General features: G+C 46.2%; 1 protein-coding gene across 3 annotated transcripts in view; it reads left to right on the top strand.

Annotated features, from left to right (window-relative positions):
• Positions 1–5739: 5739 nt before the first annotated feature.
• LOC111842835 (zinc finger protein 385D-like) overlaps positions 5740–17324 on the top strand; it is a 31735-nt gene continuing 20150 nt past the window's right edge. Inside the window, exons 1-2 of one of the 3 annotated variants that reach the window (XM_023809870.2) lie at positions 5740–5959; positions 13494–13630. In XM_023809870.2, the coding sequence (XP_023665638.2) occupies positions 5938–5959; positions 13494–13630 (159 nt within the window). In that variant the 5' untranslated portion in view covers positions 5740–5937. Of the gene's footprint in view, positions 5960–7648; positions 7909–13493; positions 13631–17324 lie in introns of those variants that run through there. The other 2 variants (XM_072705766.1, XM_023809873.2) reach the window with 2 other exon arrangements.

Genomic DNA, 17324 nt, shown 5'->3' with positions numbered 1-17324 from the left:
TTTGCTGTGAAATGGTTACATCACTAAGCAACACTGTACGCACTTCTCCACTACTAATGTACTCAAACCATGCTCTTAGCCAAAAATAAATGGTTAGGTTGGTTACACCAGCTGCAGATGGGGGGGGGGGGGATTCTCCAGAAGCAAACTTAGTGGGGAGGTTCAAATTCTTAATTTTTGTAACAGCCTGCAAGTCTAATTGTGTGCAAACAAATTTGGGAGAGGTGGTACAAAGTGACCAGAGGTGGTACAAAGTGACCAGCAACTATATGCCTTGCCCAAACTTTTTTTTTTTTATTAAAGGGCAAAAGTAAAGACAGGAAGCTGGTTTCTACTCCACTATCGACAGTTCCTGTGCTCCTTGGGGAGCTGCTGGGAAAGACGGGTGCAGACATCCATCTGAGTTTGCTTGAGGAGCTCTGCAGCCTGAGAAGATCATTCTATAATGCTCGTAACTGGGGGAGTGCACAAGCGGCCCGTATTAAAGACTCCCTGTCCTGGGGCAATCTGACGTACTGTATGCCGCATCCAGTAAGACGCAGCAACAGAACAAATGGCTATTGACGGCAACCTGCTTTCAATAAAAGTCTGAAGGCCGTCCAGTGGGGCAGAAGTTGATCACGAGTCTTTCACAATACATCCCAGTAAACCTTTTAAGAAAAACTTTTCAAGGATGTTGTTATATAAATGGAGCTTGAATGTTCTCCCGGTGTTTGGATGGGGTTGGATGGGCTTCTCCAGGGTGCTTTCTACCCATGCACAGTCTGAAAACATGCAGTAAAGTAAATCAGTGACTCTAAATCGCCAATAGTGATGTACCAGCATCCATTTCAGGGTGTCCCCTGCCTCGTGCCCTTTCACACTCAGCACTCGCTTCAGGCTAACCACAACCTTGTACTGGGCAAGCAATTATACAAAATAGATGTACAGGCGGTTCACAAATGGCACAATACCAAAACATTTTACCAAAATGCTCACGCTTCAAACTATAGCTTTGACCTTGATTCCGTGTCCCCCCTTATTGTTCTGTCTTTCTGCATTCATCCCTTTTCCTCTTTGTCTCAGTTGTATTTCATCATCTATCCTGGAATTTCACTGCTCAGATCTGTACTGATCTCAGTTCACATTTTCAAAGGCACAGAGTGCGACTTTGCTGTACAAATCCATTTGTGCCTGGAGAATCGTGGGCGAGCGCTAACTAAAGCCGCTGCCATTTGTACATTAAACAGTGGCTGATGTCAAACACTGTACAGCTGTGCCAATATGGATAAATAACAGAATGAGTCATTTTTAAAATAAAAAAAACTGCATATTTCACTCCCACAAGCTCTGACACAGAGTTTGTTTACATGTGATAGCAGATACTTTGGGGTTTGCTGGAAAACCCAATTCCATTATCCAAGAAGTTCCTCTACATTGTCTGCTAATGAGAGTCATTAATTACAACTGCTAAAACTACAGTGAGATTTACAGCTTTTGGAAAAACACACAACTAAATTAATTTTTTTTCTATTTTACACTTTTTTACTGAGATGTTTTACATCAAAGTGCATGTCCAATAGGGAAAAAATGCATGCGAAATGGAGAAAATGAACCTACCTTTGACTGCTGAAAATCACTTGAGCAGCCTAAAAATTCATACTTAAGGAATCGGTCCATCCATCTTGCAACAGCTTATTCTACTGGGGTCACAGGGAAGCCTGGAGTCTATCCCAGACAGCAAACAGCACAAGGCCAGGAAACAGCCTGGGTGAGATGATGAAGGAATCCATGGATGTACAAAGTCAAAGCACATTCATCACTTAAATATTTATGCCTTAAATAGGCTCACGATCCGCAAACTATTGCAACAGCACACATTTAAAAAGTCACTAACCAGAACCACATTTGCATCTAAAGAGTTGGAATGTGCAGCTAACGGTCCTGTGGTTTATTGTCGGTGGACATTTCTACAGTAGACTGCACATGTGCTAGAAGCGACACGTCGTGTTGGCCTGTAGGAATCGCGCTGTCGGAGATGCGCTGTGATGCGCTGTGATGCGCTCTTCGTGTTATACTGGAGGACATTAATTTGTGCTGAGAAATCAGCGGCTTGTCTCGTTATCCTGCATATGCCGCGCGGCGTTTACGGTGTACCTCTGTCCTCCATGTTTATACCATAACCTACCCTATCCGATGTTGATTCTTTGTTACAGGATATTGATATAGGTGGACAAGTCAGTTACTACACACTCAATGATAACTATTCATTTCCACAACCTTGCTCATTATAACGCAGTAAACGCGTGCTTGATTGTTATCCACACATCTACATACAGCGCACGTCTGCATATATACAACAACGAGGATGACTCAGAGTGCTATGAGTTACACCGTATTTTACCTGCCCCTTTGTGGGATTCATGGAAAACGTTGCTCTCCTGTGTGCAGATACCCGATGGGATGTTTTAATGACCTAGTTGTTGCATTCGCATTTTCATAATGCAGAATTTCAGCGTGCTCTTAATTAATTATCAAAGATTAGCGAATACCCCAGTAATTACTCCAATTACATAATGTCTCCAAGCATTCACTGTTAAGTGCTGTAAGAGTTTTTTTTAGCAATATTTTGAGTACGGACGGGTCATAAAAGCGCTGTTTGTCTAGCAATTACTTTAGGTGATAGTGCGTGGAACACACTTTTAGAAAACTATGCTTTTACCCAAATGATCTCGCGTTGAAACGTGGAAACCTTGACGGCCACTTGCACTTAAGGGTCTCAGCTCAGGAAACGGTAAGTAACGCAGGCAGGGAAACACAAGCGCGACCGAAGCACTTTGTAATGCAGCCGATACGCGAAATGATGCTGCAAAATAAAGTGCGGCGACGACCTTTGAACACAGCTCTGCTTTTGCCGCAACTGTAGTTTTTAGAGTAGAATCACTTTGATGACCCCATGTTTTAAATCCAGTCGTGCATTTACACGAAACATAATGGTTAGGCACGCTAACGAGTTTCAAGATCCAAGTTTTAAGTTTTGCTTGCCACATACACAGACTTACGTTATACACCTGCCTAGAGAAATGCTTTTGCCACCTGCTCCCTAAATGAAATGAAGCGTTCTAAGAAGTATTTTTATATCAAGTTTTGCACGTACAGTCCCAGTGCATTACCGCAGATCATTGCATTAGGTTTTTTTGCGTCGTGTTCCTTTTTGAGCTTGCAGGTATTTGACCATATGGGACTACATACACATGGGAGGAGGCAGTGCTGAGTTTATTTTCATGTTGCAGATATGACTAATCTGTCTCTCAAGGGCTTGGGTGTAATAATGGGGAACACATGTTTTGGAAACGGCCGGGAACTATCGTTCCAGGCACCTAAAACAGATGAGAGAAAAAATATATCTATAGATAGTTCCTCCGAGGTGAGTAATTCTGAGACCATATTTAACTCGTCATGACTCGACACATCGGCCAGACTTTCAATCAATTCCATTCTGCACCGCTTTTAGTAGGTTGACGGTAACGGCCTCTTTGCCAGCGCTCCCGGACAGGTACAGCTGCGGCTGTGATACGCTGGCTGCTGGTCCACCTCTGCGCGAGACGCACGCGGTTTCAAACAACCAAACAAACAAACAAACAAAAAAGCAAAGTGACAACGTACTGAGTGTTTCATAAAAGGGACAACATTGGCTTCAGTCCGGAGAACACGTTGTCTAGAAAATGACACTAAAACATGAAGCTGATTTAGCAAATTACTATATTCACACCGAGTGGATTTTTTTAATGTTCACACATTAGCAAGGTCACGGGGTGAAGACATAGGATTATGAGGAACTCCGGCAGGACAAAATAATGTTTGTTTTTTGGAATGTGCTTTGGTCTTTGGTAAAAATGGGAAAGCCGAGCAACAGCACTGGGCCAGGGTGACGCAAGCACGCTTTGAACAGGTTGTTTAATATTAGGACATATTGTTCTAGCAGTGAGGTCCGTCGATCACGGGCTGAAACTGAAACCTTTATATTCTTCAGTTATGGGCGAAGATGCTGCATATTTTGTAGGAGGAACCCAATTGAGTCACCAGTGAACAAAAAAAAATCATATTTCTGAAAATGCCCCGGTTTTCCTCCATATCTGGAACATCAGATGCTCGTCTTTTAAGTCAGACTATGCGAAGGATTCTAGTCTCAATGAGCCCTCAGCGTGTCTGTACTTTTCTGGGTTTGCGCCAGTTGTATTCAGTTTCACTATTTTCCCAGTGCTGTCATTTACTGACATTTTTATTTTAGTATTCTCTGAAACGTATGGATATGCGTGCTTTACTGTCTGAGTTACATCGAGCAGCTGCCCCCAGCTGTTTTTATATAATACCGTAATGGCGATTTCCCACTGAGAATCCGAGACTCTGTGGAGAGCGGTCACGCATAAGCAACGATGCTTCGAGGCTGTCGCTTGGTCTCGGCGGGGGTATGCGGGAGCACAACAAAATAAATAAAATCCGTCTTTCAGTACAGCTCCAGATATCTGTAGTTCGGAGTAAGACCACACCACAACGACCACGGAACTGATACTGGAAGGTGAACCCCAGTAGATCTGGATGTTATGGATATTCTGGCCCTAAAGCCTATAGAGTTTAAATTATACATTTTTTATAGCCACTTCCCGAGCGCATCGCAACCCCGGCTAATGAATTAACTTCTACCTGGAGATTTTTTTTTTATTCAAAGGACTGATTTCTCACCAACATCTGTTAAAGATGACAGCAGATTCACGGACGTCCCATATATAGCCCAGGTGAAATGGCTTGCGGAGTGCAGTGAGCGAAAGGAACCTGCAGCTCTGAATAAACTTATTTACTTAATGTGAGTCTTTGGGACGATATGGGGAAGGAATTTGGGGTTAATTGAAAACACACGGCGAATCGTCTGCCTTATCAGAGTCGGGGCTATTTCCAGACGAGGGAAGAGGTTTAGCTTAGAAATGTAAGGGGAGGGGGGTGGTGATAAAAACCAATGTGCGTGACAGTGACACACAGCATCCAGGCAATAGCACGGATGGATCGATGCTCTAGGTTTCTTTTAAGTCAATAGACGCATCATTGCCTGGCGCTGACTGACCTAACGCTGGAGACGTAACAAACAGGACGGGTCTCTTGTGAATTATGTGCGACAGTAGCGCACTTTTCGGCGCTTCTGCCCCCGTTTGCGGATCCCAAACCCAGGCTCGCAGCGATAGGGGCGCCTTCACGGTATAATAGATTATTAAAGTGTATATTCTCGACATCAATTCGAGGCAGATGCCTGAGGATGTTGTCGGGGGGGGGAATGGGAAACCATGAAAGTGTTTTTTTTATCTAACGACGGCGCATTCAATTGCATAGTACTTAAGGTGATGAAATTCGGAGAGTCAGAAATGTACCCTTGAAACGAGTAATTAACCTACTAACGGCCTTGTGGAAAGCAAACAGATTCTATACCAGCATTACACCAAATAACTGTTCTGTAGATTGCATCAAAAAGCCCATTTGAAGCTTTTTATGAACTGAGAGCAAAAAGAAAAATAAACATCTCATGGTCTGCCGTTCTGTTTCCAGTTGGCGAATTAATATCTGTTTGTTGTGTTGTTTATTTGATCATGCAATGGTGTGTTAAGGTAATACGGGATTGCAGTGACTTTAATTGTGAGAATATTGCGTGCGTGTGTGTGTGTGTGTTGTGTATGAGTGAGGGGTGTGGGGAGGGGCGGCAGAAAGGGGAGAGGATGAGAGACAGCCCACCGTACAGTCAGTGGGAGAGAGGAGAGCGGACAGTGATCGGGTACAAGCTGCGAGAGAGATGGGCTCACCACACGGATCACTGTGCGAGTCAGACCGGAGCGTGTCCGCGGCGCCTGTCCACTTGCTCTGAAGTCACCGTGGACCCGGAGAAGAGTGGATTTTAGCTTAAATGTGCAATTGATGAAGAGAAGCATGTATTTTGGTGAGTGACTTACCCATGCTACATATATAATTTTATATATCTTTTCTCGATTGCGTGGTCGTTGAAGGTTGAGCGTGAACATCTTGCAAAGGAGGACCATATGCCGTGGTAGTGCGTCGTTAAGGAATCGCGTAGTTCTGCTGCACATCAGCGTTATATAAAACAAATAAACAAAATAAGTCGCGTTTGAAATCCGACGTCCTGTTGTTTTCGGCGCTAAGCGTATGTTATTCTCCCATTAACCGGGTTTAACTTCAGACAAGCTTCAAGACTGCCGGTTGATTAAACAGGCTACTAGTTCCGAAGTTTTTAAGAAAAATAAACGCTTTGGCAAAATAATGATAATTTCACAGCATACCCGATAGTAACTGCACATTGTAAAACGACTGTATTCCAATTTGTAATTGTGGTTAAGATTGCATTAAAAATTAAAAACACAACGTTATTAATTGTTTAAATAAACTCAAATTGCATACGACCTACACACGACAAACAGGCTATAGTCACCAATGATACTCAAAATTGTGGCAAGATATATATCGAATCAATTGTGCGTGACTAACGACCACCAATTCCGAATGATACAAATTATTATTGTGACCAAATCCCCTTAATTTAGCGCCGATAGTAATTGTATTTCAAAAATACACGAAAAGTTGCGCATATTTTCAACAGCGCGTAATACGGTGTTTGATGATAAAATCCCAGAAAAGTATGCATTTATTATATAAAGACCAGTAACTGAGATTACAACACGTGCAGTTTACAACGGACGACCACATAAGGAAGTTCGTGAATATATGTATGTGTGAATGTTGCAAAAAAAAAAATCTCCCGCGCCTTTGTGACAGTTCAAAAGCGAACGAAAGTGAGCACGTGCCTGTATTATTGTCTTATCATGCCTAATGTTGCTCTCTGGGCTACTCTGATACCCTTTTCGGACTTGCGGACGATTTTCTACCATGAGGAGAGAACAGTAAGGAAGTAACAAGAAGACATTCCCATAACAGAATGTATTTTATTAAGACTGCATGCATAAACATGTATGAATCTCGGCCTGCGCTTGTACAGAAGCGAGTCTCTAACATATGCAAAGCAGAGGTCTTAACGCAATATAGCCTAAATGCCAAATGGTACGCGACCAATTCATTTAAAAAAAATTGTTTTTCTTGAAACGACCAGCATTTTCCCGGCGTTAGTTATTGGCAAAATAGTTCTGTTCAGGAGATAACTGCACCTGAATGAACAATTCTGGGATGGCATCATACCCTAAGACATAGGCTACAGGATAGAGAGTTAAAAATCCTTTCATTGATTAAATAAACATTGACAACTGGTGGACTTATGATGCGGGAGATTCCCGCAATGGGTGTATAGGCTACCCCACCTGCGCCATAAAAGGATCCGATTTGGTGTTAAAGCACAAATCTGTTATACTTCACGTAAAAAATAGGCCTGTTTCTGAATTTCACTGTATTGCAGTAGGATCCCGCTAAGGACGCTGAACTTCTTAACTTTTACCTGAATTGCAATCCGCAATTAATAACAAATTATAGGTATTTGACCTAGCATGATGTAATACCGCGTATATATCTGCGTCTATGTATAGACCGCCAATACAAATATAATAGAATCAACACAATTATTTATAGCACCGCTGCATGGAGAGTGTGACTGTCTACGATTCACTTTTTAGCTAATATACTGTACGGCGTAAGGCAGCGCAGCACAGTCCGTGCTGCTCCCTGTTAACCTTTTAACTAAAATATACGGCACAGCGGAGCAGCGCAGCAGTTTGCACTGCCCACTTTTCACCTTTTAAGTAAAATATACGTTATGGCAAAACAGTCTGTATTGGCGGCGTAGGATTCCGGGATTCACCGCTGCGGATTCAACCGTTTGAGGCAAAGAATTACACCCTCAGCAATTAGTGGCTGTGTAGTTCAATGGTGAGATGTGCCGTATTATCGTTTAATTATTTACAAAACAATGTATTGCATTTAGCATTGACTTGTAAATGTAAAGGCCAAATGAAAATTAATATAGAATGTCTTTGCATTGCTGCAGAACTTGACATTTTACGACCCTCCGAATGTCCGTTGCCGTGGGGCATTATGGGCTCAGGCGACCTCTACGCTGTAAGGATGTTGTTGTTGTTACTGGGTTCTGGTACTATATTGTAATCAGTTATGCTCAGACTCAGCATCTCACTGCCTGCTTTTGAGATTGAAGTTGATAGCTTTTGGACTTTCTTGTTTAATGTAGGCATTAACATTAATGGAAATCACCCATGAACCACACGACACAGGCCTGCCTACCTGATTCCTATACCTGCTTTAGTGCATTCTTTATGTGTTTAAGGTGTATATGTGTTTAATCATATGAACATGATTTTTGTCCAAAAGAAGCACACGGCACGATATTTTAAGGTTTTAAATACTTAAAATACTGCTTGCGTCACTCTATATCTGTCTGAAACTGCGATGGTCTTGTGCAGTGTTTCCTAACCCTGTTCACATTTTTTGCTCCCTGCTAGACAGTCCATGTTTTTGCTCCTTCCCAGCTCCCTAAGCAAAAGCATGGAGGGTCTGCAGGTCCCCAAGGACCGAAATGGGGGAACCCTGGTCTTGTGACAGTAGCTTTGCCTAAAAATGGTAGGACAGTCCCACCCCTTCTGTCTGGAATGTGATTGTCAGCCGCCCTTAAAGTGACGAGCGCAGCAATAGGTCACCCTCCATTAGCCAGGCTGGGAGACATGGAACGGCATTCCTTGAGATGGGGGCCTGGAATATGGAAGAGGAAGGGGGGGGGGGGGGGTGTTGTCCATCGACCAAGCTTGTTGGGCGATTGTAGGCAATAATTCATTTATCACGACAGGTATAGAGACGCGACATTATAAAACTTTGCTTTGTGCGTCGTCTCTCAGCTATCTGATGCAAAAACAGCCCCCCCCCCCCTGGGCGGAGAGATTAGGAGCATGTGTGCCATGCGACACGTTGAACTTCCTGACGTGCAGCACCATGGGTGGCCAGTATGCATGGCTCTCCTGGTGTCACTGTGGCAGCATCTTCCTCTGTGTTCTGAAACAATGTGGTTTTAACCAGGAGTCCATCATTCAGACCAGCTCAGTGTCTTTGCCTGTAAAGGTAAGAGATAAGCTTATACCCATTTTTATAGCACTGATCCATATCCACTGAGTCGCACTAAACAGACACGCGAAACACATTTGGAGGACAATTTGGGGAATCGAACTAGAGAAAGGTTAGATCACAATCGTGCTTCACCTCATTGCCAGTGCCGGGTAATCCATTAGGCACAGGCGGCCGCTTAGTGCGCCATCTTCTGGGGGTGCGGACTATGGCAGCCAGTTTCACTTTGTCTCAGACGCTTGCCTGTAGTGTCACATGTGCTTTGACCAGCGATGTCTCAAGCCCTCAGCCAATCCGGTGAGGCCCAAACCTATGTTACTTGTTGCGGCTTTCAATCGTCCCAGTCCGCGGGGGCCCAGGGGGGGTGGAGGGTGGGTGCACTTGTTGGAGGAGCTGGAACGCTTGTCCATGCGGGACCGGACATGGCAACGGCAGATGGCGCGGACTGCGGGGGGGGGGGTTGTGAACAGGTCAAGATGTTCATTTAAAAAAAAGCGTGCTGTCACCCCCTCCCCCTGTACTCTCAGTTCCACTTCCTGTGTATCTACAGATCATCCGTAATCTGTGTTAACAGGCTGCCATAATGTCAGGTATTTTATATCCGGGGGCTCAAACGTGTCTGTCTATGTCAAAAAAGTCACACTCACTTTGGCTCCATAGAGTTTGAAATGAGAATCATTTTCCTTCTTCTATATTGTTGTAGTCTGTTTCTAATATGTGGGACAAAATACCTTCTAAAATGTCTTTTTATTTTAGTCTCTTTACACAGGATTATATATTTATGGGTTTCTTCCCCATCAAAACGTGTCTTGTTTGATCATTTTGCGGTGCCATTAAAAGGCTGTATGGTGTTATTTGGGCTGGTGTCAGCAGTGTCCTGTTCTGGCCTTAGGGCTACTTCCTCATTTATGCACAGACTCCACTTCAGTGGTTAGACGTCTTTGCACTTCATCTGTCTGTCTCCCTCAGAGCTTCCCCTTAGGGCACCGTAATCCAATTAGGGGTCTTGTGAGATTCCCTCTGATTGTTTGCTGCGTCTGATTGCAGAGTTATTATACTCTTCTGATTATCTGACAAAACAGTTGTCTGCCCCTAAACTTACACGCCTTGCGGTCGACTCGGTTTGTTTTCGAGTTCGCGCCCCTCAGATGGGCGGCCGTAGGTTTGTACTCTGGTCGCCTTTGTGGTGGCATGCAATCAGAGCTATTCACCAGCATGGTGTGTGGTCGTCTCATTCCCAGAATGCACCCTGTCGCCCTAATAGGACGCCGTGACTGTCGCTTTTATTTTTAGGTTTTTGCGTTACTATGGAGAGCAGGCGGTCAGCTGTGATGCTGAAAGCGATCGGAGCCGAGAATTCCGAGGAAATTCCATTACTGTTTGTGACTTTTAATATGGAATCAGTCAGTAAACTTGGGCTTATGTTTCGGTGACAAATGGGGTCTTTGCATACCCCAGTGATTCAAGGACTATATGTCTCTAGATAGCATCAGTTCTCTCATTATTTATTCTTTCACAGCATTTCTCATTAAATCATTTAATTGTCTAAATTTCCCCTCTTTTCCATCCCCAAATGACACATCATGCACTTACAAAAGACTTTCTGTGTTGCTGTCGGGGCCCTTTCCATTTTCGGATTGTCCCCTTGGCAGTACAGTACTGTACTGGGACACTGTACTGGGACACAGTACTGGGACAGCAGCAGTTTTTGTGAATGACGGTTTTGGAAGCAGGGAGCTGGAGAACGTAATGTCACAGAGTGGGGGGCGGGGGGGGGGGGGATTCCAGGAAAACACCGCGGTGAGGAGAGCACACCGATCATGCACTTGTGAGATAGCGAGACCGAATGCAGCTTTATGCTAGCGGCAGGAATGCAGAGCCAAAGCCCCAGAAAAGCAGGAAATGGTGCAGTGTAGACAGGGCTGGTGCAGTGTAGACAGGGCTGGTGCAGTGTAGACAGGGCTGCTGCAGTGTAGACAGGGCTGGTGCAGTGTAGACAGGGCTGCTGCAGTGTAGACAGGGCTGCTGCAGTGCACGGGCAAGCAGGGGGGGGCACTGTCACTTAATTTAGCGGAATGGGCACCCCCACAATCGGCCCTGGGAGGCAGGAGGGTGATCTGATCCGTGGACTTAGTATTGCGGGACCTTCTTCTGCATGTCCTACCCTGGGAAGCACAGGGCATGAGGCAGGGGAGACCCTGGATGGGGCGCTGGTCCGTCGCAGGGTGCATGCGCGGTGAGCGGCTCCAGGGGCGCAGCTGCAGATTTTGCGCGTTCAGTAGCCCCTGTAAAACGCCGGGCTCCCTGGATCTGGCAGGGTATCCATGTCCCTACTGTGCTTCTGGGCGGCTTAGCGATGCCAGGTCACCAAACTGCAGGCTTCGGGACTGCAGAATGGAACCTGAGTGGCTGCTGGAAACCCAGAGGAGCAGGGGAGGAAGACGAAAGACTCCACGCCAACACGCGTGTCCCTCCAACAGCCCCACCCCCACCAAGCCACCCACCAGCAAATCGGTGAAGCGGAAACGTGTGATGAGCTTCCACAGACCTGCCTAATCTTGGCGCTGCTTCGTATTTGTCTGCTGAAGGTGACTGAGTAGGAGCTGACTGACATCTTAGGGCTGATGTCAGCTACATGCTGGAGACGTGTCCTCGCATGGCGCGGCCTGAGAAATGCGGATTCCATAACGCCTTTTTTCCCTAACTTACTGAGACGGAGCCCTCTTCTTGGGAGGCCTCAGGATTTTTTCCGCTCCGCTTCTGTAGTTTCCTTGTGCAGCACATGCGTGTGAGAGACCTTCGCTCCACAAAGACTGTAAGCATGTCGCCCACAGTATAGCTTTCCTCTGCATCTCCCCAAGAGTTCTTAGGAATGGGGCAACCTGCGGTTTGCGGAGAGCCGACCAAATTTCCTTGATGGTTTGCCCGCGGGGGCTTCATCTCCAGGTGGAAATATGGGGTCCCTCCCCCAAGCTGCGCTGTTCCCCCCCCCCAAGGCATTGTGTGTCTGACACACATGCTGCTGCATGCATTTGTTACACGTGTAGCATTTAGTAATCTCTGGATGATAGTCTAAACGGCAATGCCGGAATGTGCTTTCTTTTCCAGTTCTTCAAACAACGGACAACGTTCCAGGTTTTTAAACTATTTTAAGAACACCTTTCTGATATGAAACTCTTTGCTGCCTTGTTTAATTAGAGATCTCAAACAGCCAACCAGCATTCCTCTCCCCTTAGAGAATTATTACGGCAAACAAACAGAAGGTGGCGCCGTAATGACCTGGGCCTCATTCCTCGCACTATTCTGTCATGGCAAATAAGGTGCTGGGATGTTCAACACAAATAAAGTCTTTTGTGGCTTTCCGTGATTAGATTAAATAGACCTAATTAACACTGTGTGTATTCTCTGGCAAATGCCCTATTCCTCATTAAGTTAACCATAACATGCCATCCTGACTGAATTATCCAGCATTTCTCAAGTCTGTTGGCTTTGTCGTTTTAATCAAAGCAAAACAAAATACCTCCTGTGCAAACTTTGTGGACCAGAAGAAAAGAGACATTAATTTCAGGTGCACATGTGTTCCCACGGTGTATGCCGTATAAGATATTCATGTTGTTGTTTCAGGTGCATTGTGGGCACTTTCATGCATATTAAATCTGAAGTGGTTTAATAAATGATTATTTGGCACAACATTGAATGTAAAATTTAAAAGGGCCGTAAGAGTGTAAAGGACGCAAGGTTGTGTTTTTATCGTCTTGGAGCTCGTTTTAAAGGAACGCGGCGTACATCTCTGTGATGAGATCAGTGATGGGGTTGCTGGAGCGGGTCGCCTGATTGGCTCACTTAATTAAAAGATGAGGATGGTGCGAGATGAGCACGTTCCGGGCATGTCTCCCAATCACCACTCGAGTTTGGCGGCCAGAAGGATTTCCATTTTATTCATGTGCAGGACCAGGAGGTTAAGAAATGCAAAATGTTAATGCCTTTAAAATGTGGATCGTTCGTGAGTCTTGTTGTCTGATCTGTCCCTCAGTCCTCCGCCCCCCTCCCCCTAACGACAGACACTTGGCCTCTCGCTGGCAGCTCACTGCGCGTGACAGCAGAGCATCTGGGAGAAATGTGCCGCGTCTCAGTTGTTGTCTACAGTTTGTTTATGAAAAGATTCGTTTATGAAAATGCCAGCCCAGGACACCCCGATGTTCTCATAATCTCTACAGATCGCTTTATACGACTGTGTCGTACTTTTCAACATATACCTCTTTGTTGGAGTCTTTCCTATATGATGCGTTTCCATTTGGTCAGTCGGTTTAGGAATCGTTCCGGTCTGGATGTTGTTCCGTCATCGCTGGGGTAGATCTGTTAATGTTCTCGATGCACCCGTGCAGGTAACGCCGGCCACAGCACCATCCTGCCCTCCCTGCTCCGCCCCCCCCTGCCAGCCATCCAGCCCTCCCTAGAGATGAAACAGCTCCTCCCTTTTCCTCTGAATGCCACCATCAACCTCTTCCCCAGCTTCGGCACGGTGAGTCACAGGTGCCGTGGGGGTGTGTGGGGGGGGGGGGGGAGGGTGGCAGCATTACTTGTCAAGAGCAAATATAGTTACTTGTGCTGAATTAACGGCATTTTCGGCTGTGCCGTGTAAGGATGGAGTAGAGACGCTGCTTTTTAGCTGTGCCGTGTAAGGATGGAGTAGAGACGCTGCTTTTCAGCTGTGCCGTGTAAGGATGGAGTAGAGACGCTGCTTTTTAGCTGTGCCGTGTAAGGATGGAGTAGAGACGCTGCTTTTCAGCTGTGCCGTGTAAGGATGGAGTAGAGACGCTGCTTTTCAGCTGTGCCGTGTAAGGATGGAGTAGAGACGCTGCTTTTCAGCTGTGCCGTGTAAGGATGGAGTAGAGACGCTGCTTGGAACCAGCCTGCAGGTTCAGAACCCGCCGAGGTCACATTTAGGGCGACGGGGTGCTTCCTTTAACGAGCGAGCGCAGGATATTATCAGTATCATTGCATTTGCATTCATTCGTGCAGCAGCCCACACGTTGGTGCTCCCGTGCACAGCGACGCATGCCGTAAATTAGAGTTATGAGCCTTTGATACTGTGGCTCCGTGAGGCCTGCAGTTCTGCATCCTGCACACAGCACTTCAAACAGGTTCATCCACCTTGTTACTGGACAGAACAAGCTGAAATTACTGCAAACATCTACAGATTAGAAGCTTTCAGAGTGCAACCCTATTCTGGATGAGGCAGCGAACTCTGGCATAAAAACAAATAAAAATAAAAAACATTCCCCAAAGTGGAAGTAAAATGTACCTTCTGGGGGAAAATTAACTCCTTCGTTTTCTTCTCAGTTTTGTTTAGAAACCAGAGCAGGGCATTTTTGGGAGAGGTACAAACAGCCCTTACCTTAGTCACTCCTGGACTAACGATTCCCCATGAGGTATAAAGACAGACAGCATCGGCTACACTGGTCACAAATACATTTTGGGGGGGGGGGGGTGTTTCTCTCTGCCCCAGATAGAAAGATGCAGTCTGAGGTGGACCGTGGGGAGCGCTCGTTCTTTTTGTCTGAAGCTCACTAAATTGTTTTTAGCGGGGACCTGTTTGCGTGGTTTGTTTATGATGTCAGAATTCAGTTTTTTTTTATTAATTTTTATTTTTGTCTGGCATTTTCGTCGTTTTACACGCTGCCATTATTTTTTTTTGTGGCTCCACTTTTGTTTTTTTCTCTTCCTTTGTTGCCGTTATCTTCATTCACGTCTCTTTGCTTGTTTTTTTTATTCTTTTCGTTGAGGCATTTTCATAGCTTGCTGTTGTTTATGTCGCAGTTTGCCTTTTTTTTTGTTTGTGGCATTTTAGTTCACGGTGCTTTACATTCTTTTCGCTTTTGTTTTGTTGTTTTTTTTTGCCTTTCTGCCTCTTCTGTGGCTCGTTGACGTTACTTGTTTCGCTGTTTCCTATCGGTATTCTTTGTCGTTGTTGTCGTGTGCGGTCATGGTGCTTTAGATTTCCAGCGGACATCAGCCAGGTTGTGCCTTTCGGCTTCGGTAACATCAGTCGGGGTCAAAAGACACAGACCTCACGCCCGCATTAGCAGAACCGCTATCCTGAAGCTGCATCTGTGAGACTGTGACTAAAATAAACACACGTAGTTAAGCCAGGTGTCACATGGAGCCACGGAGGGAGGTCTTCTCCTTTAACGTGACAGTATATAAGTGAATCGTTGCCTTTTGGTGTTTAAATAACAAACTATCACACCTGTAAATAGTGCAGAGACGAGCTGCCTTGTAAGTGCTGGATGTGCTTGTGCAGTGTGGATGAAGCGCCGTTATTTGGACGCCGGTCAGGACGGCGGTGAGGTAGCGTGTTTATGTCTGATACTTCATCAGTCTTCCAGTGGTGACCCATTTCCCAGCTTTCGTTACGGTTTATCGCTGCCGGCAGACCGTGGGATTGGACATGAAGAATGCTTCACGTTACATTCTGGGCCACACCCAATAGTGAAGGGGGGAGGAGGGGGGGGGTTCACCTTTTACGGAGGACATCTCGTCTTCCTCTCTGTCCCAGATGCTATCACAGCTGAATCTCTCTTTTGCTTGTGTTTCCCTCTGCAACTGATAGAATTTTTTAAACCGACACAGGACCCCTATCTTGGAAAGGGGCATTGTGGGGGGGGGGGGTTAGATATTCAACAACCAGCTTGAAGTGACTTATAGGAACAAACTGCAGCTGACCCGGTAAATGCATCCACTCCTGGAGTGTTCATTGCCGGCACGTCTTGGACCATTTCCAGGTGGTGGGGTGGGGGGGGCTGTGGTAAACATACGTTCTCAACAGACCCCGCCCTCACATCTTCACAGCCCTCGGTCCCACAATCCTTTCCTCCACAGCTAGACTAAGACCCGACTCTTTTTTGGCGGGTGAATATGGTGCGAACACAGCGGAGAACTGGACACGTGGTTTCCACTGCAGGAAAGTCCGAACTCATTTTCCTTCACAGCTAAACTCCAGATTCAGACAACTTGAGCGCGGCGACTCAGCATAGGGTCAGCGAGCTGAGCCACAGCCTCGCAGCTCCAGCCTTGTGGGACAGTCCCAGCCGTGGCTGTTTGCCTGTACAGCCAGCGCCATCTTCCCGTATTCACGTGCGGTTTCCTCCAGGTGTCGCGGTCTCCTTCCGCAATCTGAAGTCATGTCATTTATGTAAGCTGCCATCTTTGAATTTTCCATGCTTTGTCTTGCGTCAGATTGCCTATTGTAGGGTCAGCGATAGAGTTATGGATCATAGTGAGGTTGGTAATAGAAGGAAAAACTTTTTGGAAAAAATAGTAACGTAAGATTGAAAGGTTGAAGTTTTACATACGTCTGATCAATCTGTTGTGCCCTTTTCCATGCATTAACCAGACTTTTCTTTTATAGATTTCTATACAAACGTTGGTATTTTGAGTCTGACACAGCGCCCCCTCTGGTTTCTGGTTTCAAGCCGCTCCTCTCTGTCTGTGTCACGGAGCGTGCCCCCCCCCCCCCCCTCGCATGTATGAACGGCTCCCTCTGTGTTTGTTTGATAACGCCGCAGTGTTGCCATGGTTTCCGGAATGTGGTGCTGCCGCAGGGGCCAGTGAGGGAGTGCTGTAGCCTCCCAGTGGGACTGGGATCCAGTGAGTCGGGGGGGGGGGGGGGTTGTTCTGCGGTACCCCATTAAAGTTCCCTCCCGCATGGGGACATCCCACATCTTGCCTCATCCTTGGTGGAGCCCATCATCATCTGAATCCAGCCCCCCCAGCCCCCATAGCAGGGGGTCCTGATGCCTTTTCTAATGAACAGATGCATGTAAACTGGTGGCACGTTTAAATCTGAGTGGTGGTGCAGATTGGGATTCTGGGAAAAATAAAAGTGTTATTGGGGACGAGTGAGCAATAAGCACTTAATCTCTCAGGACAGCTGATCCTGGGGGGCGGTGGGAGGGAGGGGGGCAGATCAGCACTGGTGTGAGAAGTGGATAGAGTGTGTGAGAGGAGGCGAGGATTCCTGATAAGAGAGCGGGAACGTGGAGGGCTGGCTTGCCAAGGCATGGCCGGGAATCGCACAGCAGAGATAAGGGGCAGGGGCGTGCTCCTGTTTCCCAGAGCAGATAACAGATCCTGGAGGGACAGCGTTCCAGCAGTCGGGAGAGGAACCAGAGCCTGGAAGAAGATGGGAGACTTGGAGTCGGTGGGTGAAAAAT

The sequence above is a fragment of the Paramormyrops kingsleyae genome, chromosome 23 (assembly GCF_048594095.1).
Source record: "Paramormyrops kingsleyae isolate MSU_618 chromosome 23, PKINGS_0.4, whole genome shotgun sequence".
NCBI lineage: Eukaryota > Metazoa > Chordata > Actinopteri > Osteoglossiformes > Mormyridae > Paramormyrops > Paramormyrops kingsleyae.
Note: the sequence above shows the minus strand (reverse complement) of the source record. Positions and strands in the feature narration are given on the sequence as shown.